The 21,359-nt window shown below is 35.5% G+C and overlaps 1 protein-coding gene across 3 annotated transcripts in view; it reads right to left on the bottom strand.

Annotated features, from left to right (window-relative positions):
- The window catches only part of CCPG1 (cell cycle progression 1), a 70,024-nt gene that overhangs the window by 22,186 nt on the left and 26,479 nt on the right, over nucleotides 1-21,359 (bottom strand). For all 3 annotated transcript variants that reach the window (XM_072615959.1, XM_072615967.1, XM_072615953.1), the window contains exons 2-6: nucleotides 20,887-20,957; nucleotides 18,493-18,595; nucleotides 16,173-16,249; nucleotides 10,312-10,516; nucleotides 6,594-6,848 (exon numbers count right to left, since the gene is read on the bottom strand). In XM_072615959.1, the coding sequence (XP_072472060.1) occupies nucleotides 6,594-6,848; nucleotides 10,312-10,516; nucleotides 16,173-16,249; nucleotides 18,493-18,595; nucleotides 20,887-20,946 (700 nt within the window). In that variant the 5' untranslated portion in view covers nucleotides 20,947-20,957. The remainder of the gene's footprint in view (nucleotides 1-6,593; nucleotides 6,849-10,311; nucleotides 10,517-16,172; nucleotides 16,250-18,492; nucleotides 18,596-20,886; nucleotides 20,958-21,359) is intronic.

Raw genomic sequence — 21,359 nt, 5'->3', positions numbered from 1 at the left:
TAGACCTCCTGGTTCTCTCAATATTCTATTTATATAAATATAATCTATTCTCATGGTTTTCATGATAGCTACCAAAGCTGAGAAAAGATCTGAAATAGATCTCAAAACTAATAGACCTAGTAGATTAATAGAATACCAGACTTTACAAACTAAGCATACAAAACATATTCACAAGTAACTGTGAAACAAAGCAGAATGTGGTAAGTACAAAGGACAAAGAATTCTAAGTCAAGGGCAAAATGTTAGAAGACATTTTCACACCAAAGAAATTGGTTTCAAGCAGGAGAAGAATGGAGAAGAGCAGAAAGAAAGGATGATGTGAAGCTCTTGAATTGGGCCTTTAAAAAAATTGAAATATCCCAACAATTCCAAGAATTGGGCATAAACAGGAGCAAAATATATGGAAACAAGGAGAAGGCAGAATGGGAATGGTATGAACATGCCAAAAGTTTGGATGGCTCAACCACCAAACATCAAGGAGAATAATATATAAGATCTGAAAGTAGGATGGGGCAAACTTGAAGGGCTTTATATGCCAAGATCAGGAGTTGTACTGAATAGAATGTTCTATAGGCCTATGGAATCATAAGCAGGTAAAAAAAATTTTAGGAGAGATAACTTGATCACAGTGGGGAGTTAGGAAGATGACTTGGTCAGTGATGAGAAACATGGTCTGGAAAGGGTGACGAGAAGACTAGAAGCAGGCCATTATGATAGTGGGAGGAGAAATGAAAAGGAAGAAGGGATTCAAGATAGGGTGTGGAGTACAACCAAAATTGCACAGCATTTGACTCGGCATGGAGCAAGGAAAGAGCCAAAGAGGAACCTAACATGGCCGAGTAGCTGAGAGAACAGTGGCATCGTCAACAGAAAATACAACTAGGGGCAAGAAGAGTTAGTGATGATTACGGCGGGGGGGGGGAGGGATGAGAAGAGTCACTTATCATCTAGCTGATCTTTCACTTATTCTCAAATCTGAATTTTCACCTCTGAGCTAAAGATACACACCTCCCAACTAGCTACAGAGTTATCCCTACCTGGAAGAAACTACCACTAGTATATTAAATACAACATTCACAAAGCAAAGCTTATGATTTTTGCCCTAAATGCATTTCTTTTTTATTCACTAGTTTCATCAATGCCAGTAACTTAGCACTCCATATTAGAAACCCTGATGTTATATTTGACATAAGAATAGGGATGGGGACTGAACCTGTGATTTCATCTATACAGGGAACTCCCATATACAGAAACCCCCTCTAGCAATGCAGGTCAGAACTTTCTCTGCAACTTACAGTTATCAGTGTCCAAAGTACTGGGAAATTAAATGACTTGTCCAGGGTCTCCCAGGAGTTTGTATCAGAGGCAAGACTTAAGCCTAGCTTTTCCGGGCCACAAGACAAGCACAATATCCATTAAGCCATGGTATTTCTCAATCTCTGACATGTCATAGTTATTTTTAAGGGCAAAGGAGTGGCTCAGATCCCTTCTCTCATCTCTTATATACAACTGGTTACCAAGTTCTATCAATTATACCTCTATAATATCTCCTGCCTCTGCCTCTCCTAATCCACTGCAAATATCCTAATGTAAATTATGACTTCTAAGGTCTCTTCCAGCCCTAAATCTATGATCCTATGAACATACTCCCCTATTCTATTTTCCATGAAACTACTATTTTATTCCCTGTATTTTTTTGGATTATTGTGCATTTGATCACAAAGTTTCCTAGGCCTAGAATGCTATTTCTTCCCTTTTTAAGTTTCTATTGTTTAAGCTTCTCATTTAAAGTCCAACCCACATAATTCTTCCCCTATAAAGCTTTTCCTGGTGACTTTTCTCCCCACACTCTAATCAGTAATGATAATGCCAGTCCTCCTCAGGCCTCTCTAATATGTTTCTTAATTAGAATTATCTATGCATGTTTATTTTATAACTCAGACATAAAAGACAGGATCCAAAGAATTGAAAATTACTATCACTAGGGGTAACAGAGAAGGCACTTGGTGGGTATGAACAGGCCACAATATATCACAAATGAGGAACTTTGGAAAACAAGAGTTCAGGATGTTATCAGGAAAACATAAGATAGAAAAAGAAGACTGGACATTCATGTAGAGAGGATGAGGGACAGCAAATGGATTGCCCAAGTACTCACTAGTATCTGTGAAGAAAAAGTGAAGAAAGCCTTTAACGTACTAAGTGGTAGACTACACTATGGAAAATTTATAAGACAACCTGAAGAAAAGTCACACAATATGGGCAGACAAGAATGGGTTATAAATTGTATCTTAAGAGAAACATCCAAACTGACACAATCACAGAACCTTGTGTTTTAAGAATGTTTAACCTTATACCTGTATTAGACTATAAGCTCCAAGATACTAGAGACCACTTCCTTTTTATATTTTGCATAATTTTATTTTATCTTTTTTTATAAAATATATATCTTTTTATAAAATCAAAGATTTTATATCTTTGCATGAATTTATTATTGTATTCTACATGCAATATTATTTATGGAACTTGTGAAATTTTCCTATGATGGGATATGTTGAATTTGAGATGCTGATTAAATATACAGATGGAGCTATCCAGCAAAAAGTTAGAAATATGGAATTTAGTTCTGGAAACAGGTTGGATATAGACCTGAAATATACATATATATGTATGTACATCTGAAAAGTAATAACTAAAGTCAGAGTAGATAGCATCAACAAAGATGAGAGTGTAGGAAAGAGATGATGGTCAAGCATAAAACACTGAAGGACACAAGTTAAACCACGAGATGATAGATTATCAAAAAGAAGATGCTCAGTAAAAACAAATGTTTCTACTAACTATGGTCAAGGAAGATAAGGGCTAAGACCCCCGGATTAGAAAGCAATTAGTAACCTTTTGGAGGGCTGTGAGAACTGAGACTAAAAATTTAAATACTGAATAATTCCATCTATGATCGTGTTAAATATACAAAATATGAACAAAATTCTTCCCACTAATATGACTTCAACTCCGATATGAACTATACATGGCATTAATTTTCAGTGTACACCTGTACTTTTTTTATTTCAAAGACTTTATTTTGGGGATGTATCCTACATTCAGGCCACTAAGATTATATTAGAGAGTTTGGGTGCATTGGATTATGCATTTGTGTGTCTCAATACACCAGAACTTTCTACATCCAAGTATGTGTTTCCTTCAAAGTAATCCTTGAGGGTACATTATCCTTTCCAATGATATTGCCACTGGACCAGAAATATTTTTGGAATTCCTTTGCTGGAACAGTTTGCAGAGACTGTAGAACGTTATCTAGAACATTCCCAACAGATATTCTAATATTTGCCCTTTTGAGTGTGAATTTGATTTTTGAATATAGCTAAATCTCATGGATAATGTAGCTAGGTCATTGTTTGGGTCCAATGATAAAACTAAAAGTACTGAATATACTTGTTTTGCCTGTTTATTTTATGAGTGCTCAAACTATCTCTAAAGATGACTTCAAAGAGCAGTGGCAATAACATTGGAATACATAGACAGCATCCCAGGAGTAATTACTTTGAAGAGCAACACTTACTTGACTTCATAAGTTCTGGTATTTTTTTTTAAGTCACTCATTATTTCACATTATGCTCATTATATTACATTATAGTTATACTCTCATCACCAAAAAAGCAATTTAGGAGCATAGGACATAATTACAGAAAAATTAGTTGTCATGTCTTTTTCACACTTACTCTGAATAGATTAGTGTAGAAAATACACAGGTAAATGTGAATGTTTTATCACTCCTAAGCACTGAAATACCATTTTTATAATATTTTTTAAAAATAGGGAAAGAGTTCTCAATGAACAGGTACCTTTTTTTCCTAAGTATTTTTAAATTTTTTACCAAATGCTCAAAGGCCATGCAATGTATAGGTATATTTTATGCCACTTGGGTTAACTTTGATATTTTCTGGTATTAAATGTTTCTTTAAGCAAGAGAATAAAAGATATTTCTTATTACCTGCAGGTTTACCTGTGGAAAGATAACATTTTATTCAATAAAAACCAGTAAGTCCATCAGTTAACTGTTAAAACATTTTTAGACATATAAATATACATACATATGAAAATATGTGAAGTATTTTAGGGGGGATACTTTCAGAGCTTAGAAGGGATGGAAATTGTCAGTAGTGGTTTGGGGGGGAAGGGAGGGAGACAAACTTAGGGAATTCTGGGGGAATAATTATGTAAGCTGGACTTTAAAGGATGAATAGGAATTAAAGAGGGAAAAGAGGGACATTCTAGGCATGAGATCAAAGGAACAAGAATTCTACTGGGAAGAAGTCCCAATGTGAAAACTCCTTCCTCCAACACAAATCCCAGTCAAGCTATATGATTTAGTAAATCAGAGGGAGCTGCCAGAGGCACATAAAAGTTGAATGATGGGAGGCTGTAGAGTGGAGATAAGGGGCATAAAGCTTGTGTGAGAGGTGGGATTTGAAACCAGGTCTTGTAAAATACACTACACCAGTCTACCCTCTCTACAAATAGATAGATAAAATATAAAATAACATGTGTACAGTGCTTTGCAAATCTTAAAGCATTATGAAAATAGTAGTTATTATTAATTTGATCTATATTGTTTATAGTCCATTATAAAAAACTCCAACTAAGTATTCAAATTGTAATATCATTGTACTAAGTTTTAATAGGTTGGAATGCTCATGACAGGTCACCCACTGGGCTTGGAAATATTTGCTATACAATAATTTTAATAATAGGGTTTAACTTTTAAGCTAAATATTGGAAGTAAAGGATAAGAATATTGGACTGGAGCTTTATAGCAAAATATGGATAAACTTTTTTTATGCTATATAGAAGTGTTAGTATTGTGCTGACTTTGTATAAAATATCCAGAAAAAAAACCGATTGGCTTACATACCTTTCACCTCTCTATTGAAAAGTGCTATACAAGTAACCACCTGGAAGCCCATTTCTGTATGTCCCTTTGAAAATTCACAATAGGTGGGCATAATGACATCAATTTACTGAGAGGCATATTTAAGAAATTAAACCTTGGGGATACGTAGCAATCTTTCAATACACTGAGGAATTAGGAATATATCATTTTTCTTATTACCGCTACACAAAGATTTTCTGGCAAAACAAACTGTTTGGATATCTGTTTATTTCCTAACTTAACGGAACTGCAAATTACTTTAGCTGCCATTGGAGGGGGCAAGGAGTATTTTCTTAATTTTTATCTTAAGAAGTGTTTCTTGTTAAGGTGCATAGGAAAGTTAAATTTTAGATTAACCTGGTAAATTGAGAACATGGTTCAGAATTAAGTACATATTGGATATGAACATCAGCAAAGTTAATAGTCATATCCTTTCCAAAAGAGCTCTTTTTGGAAATTCAACATCCTTCTGCCAGTACTATCTTTTCCCAAAATTTCCCCACCTTTCTTTAAGAACCCTCTCAGTATATCTGAATTCTTTGCAAAGAGTCCAGATGTTAGAGGAGACTGTGTACTTTGAACCTTTCTGTCCTTTGTTTGGGAGAGGCAACACAATGCAAGGAAATTGAAATAACTATTTGAAATTGATCTCTCAGTCACTGGCTATGTAACCTTGAAGAAAGGGACATCTTCTCTGAACCTAAATAACCTTTTGCTGTAAAATGAGGTTAATACTTTGTACTACTTATATCTCACAAGATGAGTGAGGGAAACACTTGTAAATTTTAAGATGCCATATATGGCATCTAACTGATTATTAAAACACAAAGAAAATGCTGACAGAATAATTACACTGACAATGGTACCTGAAAGGGACAAGTGATCAAGAATTTTCCTCCACTTTTTCACTTAAATTATAGATGCTTTAAAAAGCACTTTATAAGTAATTTAGTGCATTGGAAAACCAATGATACATTAAAATACAGGGAAGTCACGAGGAAACATCCCAAATTTTACTAAATCATAGCAACAGCAAGAGTCAAAATATAATACTTTAAGAAACAGGTAATAGTAAGAGATTTCAAATGTAAATTTCAGTTAAATATCTTAAAAGCAGTTTACAAACAGTTCATGATCTTTACACTATTCCCAAGGACATGATGCTAGGATGACTAATTTAATTACTATAATACTATACTATAATTAAATACTATAATAATTATTTTGCTCATAACATTACAGTCATCATTATAGTAAAAATCTGTATTTTAATTCTACCTAAAAAAAAAGGACAAATATCTTTTTATAAAATACAATAAAAATGCTTAAAAGCCCTTATACATGTATACTTCTAATACTTTTCATGGCACATCTATCATTTGGGCCATTCTACCACATTAACCTTGTGAGAGAGGTGTAGGTTTTACATATATGTGCACACACATATACATCTGCTACATGAGTATTACTCATAGGTATTATCCTATTTTACAGGAGAAGAAAGCTGAAGTATCATAACCACATGAATTCTTCTAATTGATCATAGAATCACTACTAAACAGGACACAGGCCTGAACTTAGTACACTGACCTCTCTATTGTATCATCAGACTGCCCGTAATAATAGATTAGTTCTCAATTCTTACCATAGAAATGTCCAAAACCCATGCTGACTGCAATCACCAAAGCTAGGATAATACATTTGTTGAGGCTGCTACTGAAGTGGCGCTGGTGCCCCTGTTCCTTGGGAGAATCACATTCCTGTTCATTAAGTGGTCTATCTTCAGATTCTGAACAAGAAATTGTCTTCTTTCTAGCACGTCGTCTTCTCATTGCAGGACTGGGCTGATGACTTGTTTCATCACTACTGGACTCATCATCAGTAGGCCGAGATGGAAATACTATTAAAATTTTAAAATAAATTTTTACAAGATGTGAAAAACAGTTCTAAAAATTTTCCAGCAACATATAGCACTAAAAAGTACGCTTGATTTTTGACATATGTATTCCACATGCATTAACAGAAAGGGGGCGTTGTTCAGGACTGGAGGGAAGGGGTATCTCTAAAAACACAAATTCATTGACCCCAGGCACATTCTTCATTTCCCACTTGTGGAAAAGTGATCATTCCATTCTAGTCTACTCTTAGCTCTCCAACAGGAATAAAGTTTCTAAGTTGTGTTAATTCAAAAGTAAGATGAAAATATTTTGTCAATTTGATCAAGGAGAGACAAACTTAGAGACAACTTAAAATGCAGAAAAAATGTACCACTTGACACCTACCCAACAAATTTACAAGGTACAGACAGTGCACACTTCATTTTCCTCATTCCATTATCAAGGCCAGGAAATTTATGTTTATCAGAAACTAGAAAAACTGTCCCTAAATTTCCTACTCTTATTAAACAAATATAATTTTTACCAACTAGCATCTGCCAGTAAAAGAAAGAAAAAAAGCATTATTTCAGTATTAGAAATAGCTCTTCTGTAAGGTAGCTATACATGATAATTACAAACCTACAAATGGAAATAAAGTAATCTAGATTTCCAAAGGAAAGCTACATCAACTTAAAAGGTCTCTACTTTAGAGACTTTTACTTTTCTTGTCCAAATGCTCCTACATCATATTGTCAAACTTCTTTCTCCTCAGTTTCAGTTCAATGAATGAAATCAACACTTCAATGTGATCAGTAACAGCAGACTGTTATAAAGTGAAACTACATGAAAAATAATGTCCACAATTCAATAAGAAGAAAGATCAACTAGGGGAAGAAGAAATCATGAAATTAAATTTGAGAAAATGAGTTCCAAAATAAATACTCATGCATCACATAATTAAGCTGTCTATGCAAGTAAAAGAAATAGTCATGCCACAGCCAATCTGTTAAGGTTTTTAGGCAATGCTTTTCCAAGGTAGACTGCATAGATTCAGTTAATCCTCAGAATTATGAAAACTAATGCAGAGATAAAAGGCATAAAACATTTCTAATTTTTCATGACCAAGGGAAAGTAGAGTGAAATAAAGACACAAAGGTCAAGTCAGTTCTCCAATGGCAATTTTTTAATCTATCATCTCCAAGGAACATATCCAGATGAGTTCTATTTCCATGGGCAAAGATACAAATCCTCACTTAAAATAAAGGCTTTTCTGGTCATCAATAGTCTCAATATCAGACTCCTGTACTTGTTGTTAGAGAAGTCAAAGCAACATTAAAGAATCATTTTCTAACTCTGAGCAGACACAAAATAATTTTCTGTTGTTATATCAGCGTTTGTACTGCTTGCTAAAAGACCAGTCTAAAATATTTCAAACAGCACAGGCTACACACTTCCTCATTCAAAATCTATTTCATCTAACATTGCTTTGCTCTGCAACCCAAGCAAAATGAAGGCTAAAACAAACAGCTGATAAAACAAAACAGCTGATTTTGAACTTTAATTGGTCCAACTCATAAAACTTAAGCAACTCAATAACATGCAAAAAACTTAGGCCACACTGTGAAATTGTTTTTTGATAGAGATAATTTTTAACACTTATTTTAGTATCAGAGAGCACAAATGGGTCTTTAAAAGCACTCAATAAATGTGACTAGTTACATTCAGCTCTACAGAAGCTGATCAAACTTAGTCACACCACCTTCAAAGAGTTGGCTCGGAACATGGTGTTTCAGTTGATCATCCCATCCCCTTATGTACTCTGGAATCTTCCACAGCTTCTCCCACCACCTTTCTTTTGTGAATAAACAAGAAAAAGATACTTTTAAGCCTTTGTTGTAAAGAATAAAAAGGAAAGATTTGGATTTACTTTGGAAAAGTGTCACCAAATTAAAATTTAATCCACTTATACTATAACATTTAACTAGGTCATTATTCATTCTTCTACTTCTTTATTGTATGTATGGCCAAAAACATACCACCCACCATAGACACTAAATATCTGATTTCTATAACTTTTCCATAGATGCTAAAAAATCACTGAGTATTTCTTAACCTTATTCTACTATTTCTGGTTCACCTTTAACCAGCTTCTACAAAAATTTAACCCAAAAATGGAGAGACTGTTATTAGCACTATGACACTTTCAAAACAAAAATTATAACATTTGGTCAACGTATAATTGAGTAAGATATTTCTTATTCCTGATATTATTATTGATGACAGTAAAAACTGAAGAAAAAAAACCCCAGACATCCAACAATTGGGAAAGGCTGACCATTGTTGTGTCTACATGATGTAATAGAAAGAACACTATCTGGAATCCAGAAACAGTTGGTTCAAACCCAGTATCTTGTCCTTACCTGTTCTCCGTAACCACAGGTAAAATTTCCTTAATTTCTCTGAACCTCAATTTTCTCAAATATAAATAAAATGAGGGAATGTACCATCCTAAATGACACAAGCACTTTGCAAACTTTACAGCTCCATTATGTATTAATGGTATATATGAATGGCATGTCATGGAAAATGATAAATATATATAATTCAAAATATAAGACTTAAGAGGAAGAGATACAGAATAAAAAAAAAAGAACCAAAGAGCAGTACACACTGATAACAACTATGAAACCAATAACAAAATGAATAAAAGCAAGAAAAGTTTAGAAAGGGATATGAAAACAAAGAGGATCGCTTTGTTATTACCTTATTAAAGACACCATACATTTTCAAAACTGTAAGTTAGTTTGCAGTTTCATCATTTTTCTTTTGTTCCTAGTTGTCTTTGCCTATTTTGTCAAATAATGTTGTTCCACTATGTACAGGACATCATGAATTAGCCTTAAGAGTTGTGGTTTACAAACAATCACATACAACTAACTATACAGTCATGGCTCACTGAGGAGGGAAATAATCATAACAAACTACCTACCTTTTTTCACAGGCAATATTGGTGAATTACAAAATTTTCTGAATTTCAAAGCATTATCTTAAATTCTTCCTCTCTTCTCCTAGGGTTAAATTTGAAAAACGCCACATGCTTTCTGAAGTGTCTGGCGTATCTACTACATGTCCTAACCCTATGGTTCCACTATTTCTTTTTTTTAAAGAAATGGGACATATGCCACATAGGCATATAGAACTCCCAATGAGAAACTCCCTCTCAAACACAGACTGACACTTGTTCTATAGCTCATATGATCTTAGAGAGCTGCCCAGGACACAGAGATTAAGTGAACTGAATAGAATCTCACAACCAGGGTATGTCAGAGGCAAGATTGAAAGGTTCAACTTTCTTATTGTGTTTAACAGAATGCTGATTTTTCAACAACCAAGTACCTGAGAATTTGGAATAGAAAGTGATATAAGGTTTGGCTAGAGATCTAAAGGTTCATATTCACAAAGCCTTTATCTTTGTAAAGTTCTTACCAGTATCTGGCTGACAGAATGTGTACTGGCTACTAGAGGAAGTGCCTAAGTTAAAATCTTCAGGGCCCTGAATGTCCTTAACAATTATAACTTCTTCTTGTGCTCCAATTTCTTCCAGTTTAGGTGGTTCAAGGGTAACGATGTCAGAATCATCACTGATAGTCCCAAAATAGACATTGTCATCAGGTGACTTTTCTCTTTCTGTCTGAGGAAAAATCACAAGTATTGTAAATCAGTATACTTCATACAGTACTACATATATATTAGATACCTAAATACTTATTATTCCCAGGGGAGAGAGACATAAGAGTGGCAGACAGGAGGCAGGTATAATGAGGCTAGTTCTCATTCCTACCATAGAAACTTGATAGGGGTGGGGGGTGCGCATGGAGTGAAGACGGTGGAGTAGAAGGACAGATCTGCTGTAGCTCTCCCCCCATAGTCCATAAATACCTGTAAAAATGACTCTAAACAAATTTGAGAGCAGCAGAAGCCACAAAACGACAGAGTGAAAGAGATTTCCAGCCCAAGGCAGCCTAGAAGGCTGAAAGGAAAGGTCTATCGCACCAGGCACAGAGCAGAGCGCAGCCCAGTCTTTGTTGCATGGGTGCGGCAGGGACAAGCCTGAAGCAGGCTTCAGGGTGCGGAATCCCAAGTAGCAGCTGTGATTCCCAGATTCCTCAACCCACAAGCACCACAGACAGCTTCAAAAGTAAGTGAGAAAGCTCATTCATCTGGTTGAGAAGGGAGCAGGGTCCTGCCCTAGCCCCAGCCCCAGAAGGCTGCAGCGTCCATTTTTGGAGTGCTCAGTCTAAAGACCCTGGGGGAATCAAGCAGCTGATCTGAATCTCAGCCCTGAGGTGAGGAGAAGCACTGGCATGGTGGAGGTGGAGGCAGCTATGAAGAGGGAATCCTACTCACAGATCCTGGGCAGAAAAGTTTGTGGTTGCTTCCAGACCAGAGCACAGTGCAGGAGAGGAGTAAACTCCTCTGCCTTGATTGTGCCACCTTGGAGGAACTGAGAACTTACAAGTCCCTAGAGTATACTCTTCACTTGACAAGGGACTCAAAAGCAAATTAACTGGCTGGGAAAATGCCCAAAAAAGGGAAAAAAAATAAGACTATAGAAGGTTACTTTCTTGATGAACAGATATTTTCCTCCATCCTTTCAGCTGAGGAAGAACAAAGCATACCATTAGAGGAAGACATCAAAGTTAAGGCTTCTTCATCCAAAACCTCCAAAATAAATTTGTGATGATCTCAGGCCATGGAAGAGATCAAAAGAAACTTTGAAAATCAAGTAAGAGAAGTAGAGGAAAAATTGGGTAAAGAAATGACAGCGATACAAGAAAATCATAAAAAGCGAGTCAACAGTTTGCAAAAGGAGATCCAAAAAAAAATGCTGAAGAAAATAACACCTTTAAAAATAGACTAACCCAGTAGAAAGATGCATGTACTCTAGAGCTTCCCCCACAGCCCACAAAATACCTGTAAAAAATGACTCTCGACAAATTCTAGAGCAACAGAAGCCACAAAACAACACAGTGAAAGAGATTTCCAGCCAAAGGTAACCTTGAAGGCCAACAGGAAAGGTCTATCCCACGGGACACTGAGCAGAGCAGAGTCCAGCCCTGGTCGCATAGCATGGGGAGGAACAGGACCGCAACAGGCTTTTAGGCAGAATCCCTAAGAGGGAGGGTCCCAGACCCCTCAACCCACAAGTGACAAAGAAAGCTTCAAAGGTCAGTATGGGAGGGCTTTCCCAGCTGGGCGGGAGGGGAGCAGGATCCCCCCCAGGTGGCAGCAGAGGCGGCATGGCCATAAAAGCAGCCTGGGTCCACTGTCCCAGTGGCTCAGCTTAAAGTCTCTGGGAGAATTGAGTACCTGATCTGAATTTCAGCCCTGAGTATGGTCCTGGGGTGAGGAGGAGCACTAAGACCCTCCTCTTGACAAAGGATTCAGAAGTCAAGTAACTGGCTGGGAAAATGCCCAAAAAAAGGGGAAAAAAAATAAGACCATAGAAGGTTACTTTCTTGGTGAATAGGTATCTCCTTCCATCCTTTTGGATGAGGAGGAAGAACAATGTATACTGTCAGAGGAAGTCAAGGCTTCTGCCTCCAGTACCTCCAAAATGAATATGAAATGGGCTCAGGCCATAGAAGAGCCTGAAAAGTGAGTCATCAGCTTGCTACAGGAGAACCAAAAAAATGCTGAGGAAAATAACACCTTTAAAAATAGGCTAACGCAATTGGAAAAAGGGGTCCAAAAAGCCAATGAGGAGAAGAAGGCTTTAAAAAGCAGAATTAGCCAAATGGAAAAGGAGGTTCAAAAGCTCACTGAAGAAAATAGTTCTTTAAAAATGAGAGTGGAGTTCAGGGAAGCTAATGATTATACAATAAACCAAGAAGTTACAAAACAAATCAAAAGACTGAAAAAACAGATGATAATGTGAAACATCTCATTGGAAAAACAACTGACCTGGAAAATAGAAACAGGAGAGACAAGTTAAAAATTATGGGACTACCTGAAAGCCATGATCAAAAAAAGACATTATCTTTCATGAAATTATCGAGGAAAACTGCCCTGATATTCTAGAACCAGAGGGCAAAATAAATATTGAAATAATCCACCGATCACCTCCTGAAAGAGGCCCAAAAAGAGAAACTTCTAGGAGTATTGTGGCCAAATTTCAGAGTTCCCACGTCAAGGGGAAAATATTGCAAGCAGCTAGAAAGAAACAATTTGGGTATTGGGGAAATACAATCAGGATAAAACAGGATCTCACAGCTTCTATATTAAGGGATCAAAGGGCTTGGAATAGGATATTCCAGAAGTCAAAGGAACTGGGATTAAAACCAAGAATCACCTACCCAGTAAAAATGAGTATAATACTTCAAGGGAAAAAATAGTCATTCAATAAAATAGAGGACTTTCAAGCATTCTTGATGAAAAGACCAGAGTTGAATTGAAAATCTGACTTTCAAAGACAAGAATCAAAAGAAGCATGAAAAGATAAACAGGAAAGAGAAATCATAAGGAACTTACTAAAGTTGAACTGTTTACATTCCTACATGGAAAGATAATATTTGTAACTTTTGAGACTTTTCTCAGTATTTGGGTGGTTGGAGGGATTATATACATATAGACAGAGGGCACAGGGTGAACTGAATAGGAAGGGATGATATCTAAGAGGTAAGAGAGGAATATACTGGGAGGAGAAAGGGGGAAATGGAATGGGGCAAATTATGTCTCATAAAAGAGACAAGAAAAATATTTTTTAATGGAGGGGAAGAAGGGAGAGTTGAGAGGGAAAAAGTGAAGCTTACTCTCATCACATTTGGTTTAAAGAGAAAATAACATGCACACTCAATTTGGTATGAAAATCTATCTTACACTACAGGAAAATAAGGGAGAAGGGGATAAGTGGGCTCTGGGGGGATGATAGAAGGGAGGGAAAATGGGAGGAGGCAGTAATTAGAAGTAAACACTTTTGGGGAGGGACGAAGACAAAAGAGAGAATAGAATAAATGGGAGACAGGATAGGATGGAGTGTTTCACAACATGACTATTACGGAAGTCTTTTGCATAACTACACATGTATAGCCTATATTGAATTACTTGCCTTGAGAGTGGGGATGTGTGGCCAGGGAGGAAAGGAGAGAAGTAGGAACTCAAAGATTTAGGAAGAAGTGTTGAGAATTACTTTTTGCATGCAATTCGGAAATAAGAAATACAGGCAATGGGGCACAGAAATTTATCTTGCCCTACAAGAAAAGAGAGAAGATGTGGATAAGGGAAAGGATGGGTGTGACAGAAGGGAGGGCAGACTGGGGAAGGGATAATCAGAATGCTGGTTTCTTGGGGTGGCAGGAGGGGAGAGATGGGGAGAAAATAATGGAACTCAAAATCTTGTGGAAATGAATGCTAAAAACTAAAAATAAATATATAAATTTTTTAAAAAAAGAAACTTGATAAAGCGTACATGTACCTAACTCATAATTTAAAATACTCACAATAAAATATGTGTCAAAATAAAATGTCTTATTCATAATGACCTTTGGATAGAAAATTCAATTAAAAATAATAAAAGAAAATTCAATTTATTTCATTTTGTTTAAAATGTCAGGACACTGAGATGACTAACTTTGATAGACTTATCTCTTCTTAGCAATGCAAGGATCTGAAGCAATTCCAAAGGACTCATAATGGAAAATGCTGTCCACATCCAGAAAAAGCACTATGGAATCTGAATTCAGATTAAAGCATACTATTTGCTCTCTTTTTTTCTTTTTTTTTGTTTGTTTCTTCTTTCTCATACTTTCTCCCATTAGTTCTAATTCTTCTTTACAACATGACTAATTTGAAAATAAGTTCAATATGAATGTATATGTAGAGCCTATATCAAATTACATACTGTCTTGCAGTGATGGGAGGGAAGGGACTGAGAGAAAATTTGAAACTCAAAATCTTATCGAAGTGAATGGTAGAAATTAAAAATTTTTTTAAAAGGATACCTTCAAATGACTGAATTTCATTTTGTTTTATATTTTAATTTAAATTTCTATCCGACTTTTTTTTTTTTTTACAAGACTCATGACTTCACTGTTATAAAGTTTGCCTGGGGCACTGAGATCTTATTAAGTGAAATGCCTAGAGTTACACTGCCAGTATATCTTAGGCATGGAACTTGAACCAGGACTTCCTGACTCTAAAGCCAGCTTTTTTATCTGCTATATAATGTGCCCCTTATTTGATTTTTGTACACAGATCACAAGAGCAAAAAAGTTAAATTACTATTAAACCACTTCAGTCTTCCTAAAGAAGCCTGGCTATTCTCAGGAAAATTAGATTGCAAGTAAGGGAAGAGTTACTAAATTAGGTTTTCTTTAATATATCTGCTTCTTCTGAATTAAAATATCTTCAAAAAGTTTTAGTTCACAGTAAAAATAGAAGATATAGTTGATCTCTATGAATAACATGAATCAAAAGATCTTCAAAACATATATATATATATATATATATATATATATATATATATTACAATTTCTTAAACTTCAAATGGAAACAAAAAAATTCCTTTAATTTCTGATTCTTTTAAATTTTGTTCATATGCCCAAAGGGCTATGGGTTATAAAACTGTGCATACTCTGACCCAGCAACACCACCAGTAAGTCTATATATCCTAAAGAGATTTCAAAAAAGAAGGGAAAAGGATCTATTTGCCCAAGGATATTTGTAGCACCTCTTCTATGGTGGATAAGAATTAGAAATTGAAGGGATGACCATCAGCAGGGGAATGGCTGAAAAAGCTGTAGCATATAATTGCAATGGAATGTTACTGTGCTGTAAGAAATAACAGGTAGACTAATTTCAGAAATCTCTAGAAGGATGTACATGAACTGATGCAGACCAAATTAAGCAGAACCAGGAGAACACTGTATACACTAAAAGCAATATTATGTAATGAACAACTGTGAATGACTTAGTTATTCTCAGCAATACAATGATCAAAGGCAATCCCAAAGGACTAATGATGGATGAAAATTGATATCCACCTCCAGAGAAAGAAACAGCACACAGAAGCATATTTTTCATTCTCTCTCTTTTCTGGTTTGAATTTTCTTTCACAACATGACTTATGTGAAAATGTTTTACATGACTGTACATATATAACCTATATCAGATTATTTACTGTCTCAGGCAGGAGGGAAGAAAGGGAAGGATTGAATTTGAAACTCAAATGTTTTAAAAGAATGCTAAAATTTATTTTTTATGTGTAATTAGGGAAAAAATAAAATGTTAAAGAAAGAAATCTTGTTCTGCATTTAATCACGAAGGAAATGCGAATCACTGAAATTTACCTCAAGAACTGAGTTGGCTTCTTCCAAAGCTAGATAAGTAGTTTCTCCCATTAACACTGTACCACCTTCTCTATTTCCTAATACAGAACAAAGATAAATTACATTATTTCTTTATTTTAAAATGCCTTGTGCAGTTTTCCATAGATTACCATACAAATTATGCCAATAAAGGCATAGTTTTAATACAAACCAATCACAAACATAGACCACATAACACAAAATGAAATATCTTTGAAAGAAAAGATGTGTGCGCAAACAGAGTAATTATTCAAAGTACAATAATTTTTAAATGTTACTATGAATTTTTTAAACATTTCTTTCAATTCAAATAAAGTGTCAGAATGACAAGACTATTGGATTTAAAATTTACCTCTTCTGGACCTCAGTTTCTTCATCTGTAAATGAATGTTCATCATAAAGACCCCTTGTGAAAATATTACTGCTATTTTTCAGATGAAGAAACTAAAGCTATCTATAATCGTATGAAAAAATGCTCTAAATCACTATTGATTAGAGAAATGCAAATCAAAATAACTGTGAGGTACCACATCACACCTATCAGACTGGCTAACATGACAAAATAGGAAAATGATAAATTCTGGAGAAGATGTGGGAAAATTGGAACACCAATTCATTGTTAGTGGCCCTGTGAACTGATCCAACTATTCTGGAGAGCAATTCAGTACTGTGTACCCTACTTGCTATAAAACTGTGCATACATTTTGACCTAGCAATATCACTTCTAGGACTGTATCCAAAAGAGATCACAGGAAAAAGGACCCACATGTACCAAAATATTTATCAGCAGGTCTTTTTGTGGTGGCCAGGAATTGGAAACTGAGAGAACACCCATCAGTTGGGGAATAGTTGAACTAGTTGTGGTATATGAATGTAATGGAATACTACTGTTCCATAAGAAATGATGAGCAGAGAAACTTCAGAAAAACAGAAAGACTTACATGAACTGATGCTGAGTGAAGTGAGCAGAACCAGGAAAACATTGTACACAGTAACAGCAACATTATGTGATAACTAACTTTGATAGACTTAGCTCTTCTCAGCAATGCAAGAGTCTAACACAACTCCAAAAGACTCATAATGGAAAATACTATCCACATCCAGAAGAAGAATTATAGAATCTGAATGCAGATAGAAGCATTTGCCCTTTTTTTCCTTCTTTTTTCTCAATAGTTCCTCACATTGGTTCTAATTCTTCTTTACAACATGACTAATGTGAAAATGTTTCATATGAATGTATACACGGAGCCTATATCAGATCGCATACTGTCTTGGGGAGAGGACAAAGGAGGGGGAGGGAGAAAATTTAGAACTCAAAATTTTACAGAAGTGAATGTTGAAAACTAAAATTAAATTAAAAATTATTTAAAAAGGAAATATTACTGCTGTATACTTTTCTGCCCTTGACTCTGGCATAGTTAGGCAAAGGGCTAAAATATGCTGTTTCTTGTTTTTGTTTTAAAATCCCATTGTTCTTTTTGAAACATTCTCCTCTCCTCCACCCCCAACATTCCCCTATTCAGATAACAATCTTAACCTGAATAAGCCATTAGATTTAAAGATAAATAAGGGTACAATACAATTTATTGCTAAATCACTGTTTAGAAACAAGCTTTAATATATCTACTTTATACCGGAAGAGGAAAAGCTTTAAATTTTTTTTAATTGCTACTGATTTGCTTAGGCTTTTTTCTTCTTCCTGTTTTTCTTTTAAAAAAAAAGGTATCGTATGGGATGGCCCTCTATGAGCAGGTAAGAGGAATACAGGTAAAAATTTAAATGATACAAAACCAAAAGATTTCAATAAAAATATTTTTTAATATTACCAATGTAGCTGTTTTCATTCTGTGAACATGACAAATTAATATTTTAGATCATTTTCATTAGTAATGCTGGCATATTCAGAAAGTATACAACTTCAATACAAAATGAACTTAAATAAGTCATATTTTCCTGCTTCTCACTAATCTGCTAGAGAATAGCAAATGGTAGCTGGAAAAGAGTTCATTGAATACAATTCTTTTGATTAATGTTATATATCCCTACCTTCTAAATCATTAGCAGCAAATGGCTTCAATAGTTAAAACAAACCTGTATTGGTTTTACATGTAATATATGTTGAGACATCCAAAGAAACAATCTCAAAACCACCAGCTCCCACTCCTTGTTGGGAGATTTTGTTTGTGTCCCCAGTGATCTGAGGGCACAAGGTTAAAGAGGCTAGATACCAGCTATCAGAGAAGAGGGTTTACTCTTATTTGCTTTAGTTTTCTCTGGAAATTTTTTTTCCCATGTATCTTACCTTCTTGATCTAAAGGCTGTTCCTGATGTTCTTCTTCTGAGGCAAACTCAGGGCTTTCATTTGCTACACTGTTTTCAGAATTCACTGTCTCTATATCAGACCCCTAGAAAAAGTGACAAGAATAAAATGTTAATAGTTCCTTATCACTTTCAAACTGAATTTAACTGCTTTGCAACTCAACCCTCCTTACACAAAGAGCTTACATTCTAATGGGAGAAGGCAAATTGATATATAGAAGTATATTCAAAATAAATATAAGTTTATTAAGTAAATTAGTAGTTAAGTTAATTAGTAGTTCAATACAAGAAAGTTTAGGATAGAAACCACTAGCATATGGGGAGCAGGGGAAAGAAGTGCATGTAGAAAAGGCTGTCTAGATGGTGGTGCTTGAGATGAGTACTGAAAAAAATAAGAAAATCTATGATGGGGAGGTGACAGAAGAGGATATTCCAAGGACACTGCAAAAAGCACAAAGATGAAAGATGGAGAGTCGTATTTGAAGAAGACAGTACAGGAGGAGGAATGTCCAACGAGGCTGGAAACAAGTGTCTAAGGCCAGCTCATGTAAGGTTTTAAAAGACATAGTTATATTTGATTATAGAGCTGAAGTTCTTAGTCTTTTTTGTGTTACAGATGTGGGAGATGGCCTATAGTGTAGTTTCCTCAGTTGAAGACTAGAAGGACTTTCCCCCTTTGTTAAGTTTCTACATGCCATTTTAAGTCTCAGTTGCTCCTGATAAGTTACCATTCCCCCAAATCCATGTGATGACCCTCCCTGCTTCCTGGTACATGTATGCTTTTCGTCGCCAAATATGGGCATAATTGTTTCTATTGGAAAGCAGTTGTGATGATGAGATTGTACATCCTGAATACTCAGTCAATGAGGAAACAGATGGGGGTGGGTAGGGGACTTGGTTAGGGCTATAAAAATCTAATTCTCGTGGCCAGGGCCACGAGCCAGGGCCAGGGCACACCCTGGCTACCACTTCACAAGGGCTGTGCCCTTTCTCATAAGAAAGGATAAAGACTTTTTCTGATCTCCAATTCATACGTTTACTGAGGCAGTGATCTCTGTCCCACACACAGATCCTCCCCTTGACAGTCTGATAAATGCTATGGACCCCCTCTCAGAAAAATGTTTTTCAATACATAAATTTTGTGCATAAATTTAAATATACAGGATTACAAAGGAAACCAATCATATTGGAATAATTATAAAAAACATTTTTTAAAAGTTCATAGCCCTAAGGTTAAGAACCCCTGTCACAGAAGTAACCGAGAAGGGAAAACTCAACATCAGAAATTTGGCAGTAATATATAGGATAGAGACTGGAGTGAAGAGAGATTTAAATGAGGGAGACCAGTTAAGAGGCTACTTCAATAATTTAGGTGGAACATAATGAAGGCCTGAACTGAGGTAGTGGCAGTGTGAGTAGAATTCAATGCAAAAGATGTGGAGAAAGAAACAAGATTTGATAATGTGGGGTGAAGGATGATGAAGTTTTGAGTATAAGGCCAAGGAAAGGAATTTAGTAGCCTAGAAGAATGACAGTGCATTCAACAGAAATAGGGAAATTTTGGGAAAAAGTGAGCTTGTCAGGGAAAGAAAGCTTGCTGGATCAGAGCAATAATCAAACACAACTCTAGAGGAATGATGACAAAGCATGCTATTCACTTACTGATAGAAGCTAAAATATATCTTCCAGCACAGCCATCATGTGGATTTGTTTTACTAAGAATATTTGCCTCAGACTGATTAAGTATCAGTATCAGTTTTACTAAGTAAAACTTTGTTTTACTAAGAATATTTGCCTCAATAGAGATTGGTTTGTCTGGTTTTAATGGGGGGAGGGAAAGGAAGAGAGGACTAAATTAAAAGTGAATGCAAAAAGAAAGAAAAAAGGGATGCTGAAGCACTTTTTAAAGAAACAGAATAGGACTTCAGAAGGGACAGACAAGCATTAAAACGAACATTTAAAATTTAACATGTCAAATTTATATTTTTAAAACAAGATGTAATAGAAATCTGTCAACATAACATGCGGTAACGAAGTACAGGGAAATAGAAAAAAACGGAAAGGCTAATAATGAATCAAGAAGAAAGAAGAATGTTAAAAGGTGGATTTTGTAAAACAAAATCATCTTTGCCAACCAAAATCCATAGGCTGAAGTGTCTAAAAGGTGTGTGGCTAGTGAGGGTTGAGGTTCCCTTGGAAAGTCTCAATCAGTTATTTACGTGTGATAACCAAATCAGATGGAGGGGGAAAACCACACATAGTAGGTCACATAACCTTAATTCTGGATATAGAAGTTTTAATAAAACCAAACGAACCTGTTAACCATCATCAACACAACAATTCTTTTAACTATAATATTTAAGATTTAAAAACCTACCTCATGATTGATGACAGTCCAACCACAAGATGAATCACTGTCACTGGAGTTTTCAGACATTTTTCAAGTATCTAGAAATACAACAATACATTTATTTGTAAGAAATGGCACAAAAAAAAAATCTGTTCCTAGTTCCTAGTATGTGCTAACATATAAGTTGTTGTCTTCAAAGGAACTTACTTTGTAAATAAATATGAAGGTAAATACTAAGTGTTGTAGACAAGAAGTACAAAATAAATACAGAGGATGGGGTAATCACAATGGACTGCAATACTCTACAAAGTTTTCCTGAGAGAGGCTAGACATGTGCTGAGTCCCAAGGCATAAACAGACATTGGAAAGCAATCTGGTGACATAAAAAAATCATTTACCTAGGCCCTGGATTTGAGAGCCAGCTCTTCCACTACTTAGATATTTATAACATATGGCCATCCACTTCACCTCTGTTTCAGTTTCCACATGTATAAAATGGG

The sequence above is a fragment of the Notamacropus eugenii genome, chromosome 1, assembly GCF_028372415.1.
Source record: "Notamacropus eugenii isolate mMacEug1 chromosome 1, mMacEug1.pri_v2, whole genome shotgun sequence".
NCBI classification, from domain to species: Eukaryota; Metazoa; Chordata; class Mammalia; order Diprotodontia; family Macropodidae; genus Notamacropus; species Notamacropus eugenii.
This window is presented reverse-complemented; position numbering and strand designations above follow the sequence as displayed.